Source organism: Oryzias melastigma, linkage group LG17 (genome assembly GCF_002922805.2).
Source record: "Oryzias melastigma strain HK-1 linkage group LG17, ASM292280v2, whole genome shotgun sequence".
Classification (NCBI taxonomy): Eukaryota; Metazoa; Chordata; class Actinopteri; order Beloniformes; family Adrianichthyidae; genus Oryzias; species Oryzias melastigma.
In genome coordinates, this window is record NC_050528.1 from 12,363,891 (window position 1) to 12,365,010 (window position 1,120).

The 1,120-nt window shown below is 35.4% G+C and overlaps 1 protein-coding gene across 1 annotated transcript in view; it reads left to right on the forward strand.

Moving 5' to 3' along the window:
• LOC112144216 (calponin homology domain-containing protein DDB_G0272472) overlaps window positions 1–855 on the forward strand; it is a 7,006-nt gene extending 6,151 nt beyond the window's left edge. Inside the window, exon 6 of the mRNA XM_024268578.2 lies at window positions 657–855. Within this exon, the coding sequence (XP_024124346.1) occupies window positions 657–681 (25 nt within the window). The 3' untranslated portion in view covers window positions 682–855. The remainder of the gene's footprint in view (window positions 1–656) is intronic.
• Window positions 856–1,120: the final 265 nt, after the last annotated feature.

Consider the following 1,120-nt stretch of genomic DNA (forward strand, 5'->3'; position numbering starts at 1 on the left):
GGTTTTGGAAAATGGATGGATGGACCTAAACGTGCCAGAATGCAATTCACACTACAACAAAAGCCTTTGCCATCATAAGAAATAGCCTGTCAAGGAACTTTGTGGCAAATTTCACTCTGAAAATGTAATGGTGGAGTATCAGTTTCAGCTGCAGGATCCCTGGCTCCAGAATCTTATAAGATCTGTTTAGTATACAGGGAAAATAAAAAAGCAGAGCCAAAAAACCAAAAAACCCTGGTAGATCTTTAAGGGGTCAAATCAGGATCATCTTAAAGAGAATGAAAAAACAGATTGAAAACTTGAAAAATTGAAGTTGTAACTGAAAAAAAAATCGAAAAATTGAAAACAAGACATTGTAAATTAAAAAAAGTGAAAATTTGAAAAAAAAATATTTGAAAAAAAAATAAAAAAATACTAAAAACTTGAAATAATCCATAAGTAACAGCTGCTGTTTGGAATTTTCTTTTTTTAAAAATCATCACTGTAAAGTTCTATTTTCAGTTTCAATTCTGATTTTCGAGTTTTCACTGCTGAGCTGGGCCTAATTTTACATGAAGCCTCTACATCAGTGAAAGAAATTAAATAAACACCTTTTGAGACCCCTTAATAGTAGCCTTCTTTTGTATGTGAATGTTGTTTCTGTTGTCTCCACCCAGACTAAAGATGTCCTTCCAAAGATGATCTCCTCCGTCCTCTCTGCCCCCTGCTGCAGAACCAGAAACCTTCAGTCCTTCAACCACGTCTGTCCTGGTTCAGCCACCAGAGAAATCCCAGACAGGGAGTTCTGCAGCCTCGTCTCTCCTGGATCCTTGAAATTCACCTAAAATAAAAATCTAAATTTAAAAATTCCAATAACAGATCGACTGTTGTTGTTTTGCCTTCTCCAGCAACACTGACTCTGGTTGCCAATCTGATCATGTGCACACCTTGTGCACACAATGAATCTTTGTGCTTTTAATCAATATGGATTCTACTTTGTTCTTCTTTTGATTGTTTGAGAGCCTAAATAGTCTAAACTGGCAAACTTAAAAGGTAAATTTGGAGCTTTTGTGCATGAACACTATTCTTTAACATGGTTAATTGTTTTACGCTGCACATAACTGATTTGAAGAAAATGAAA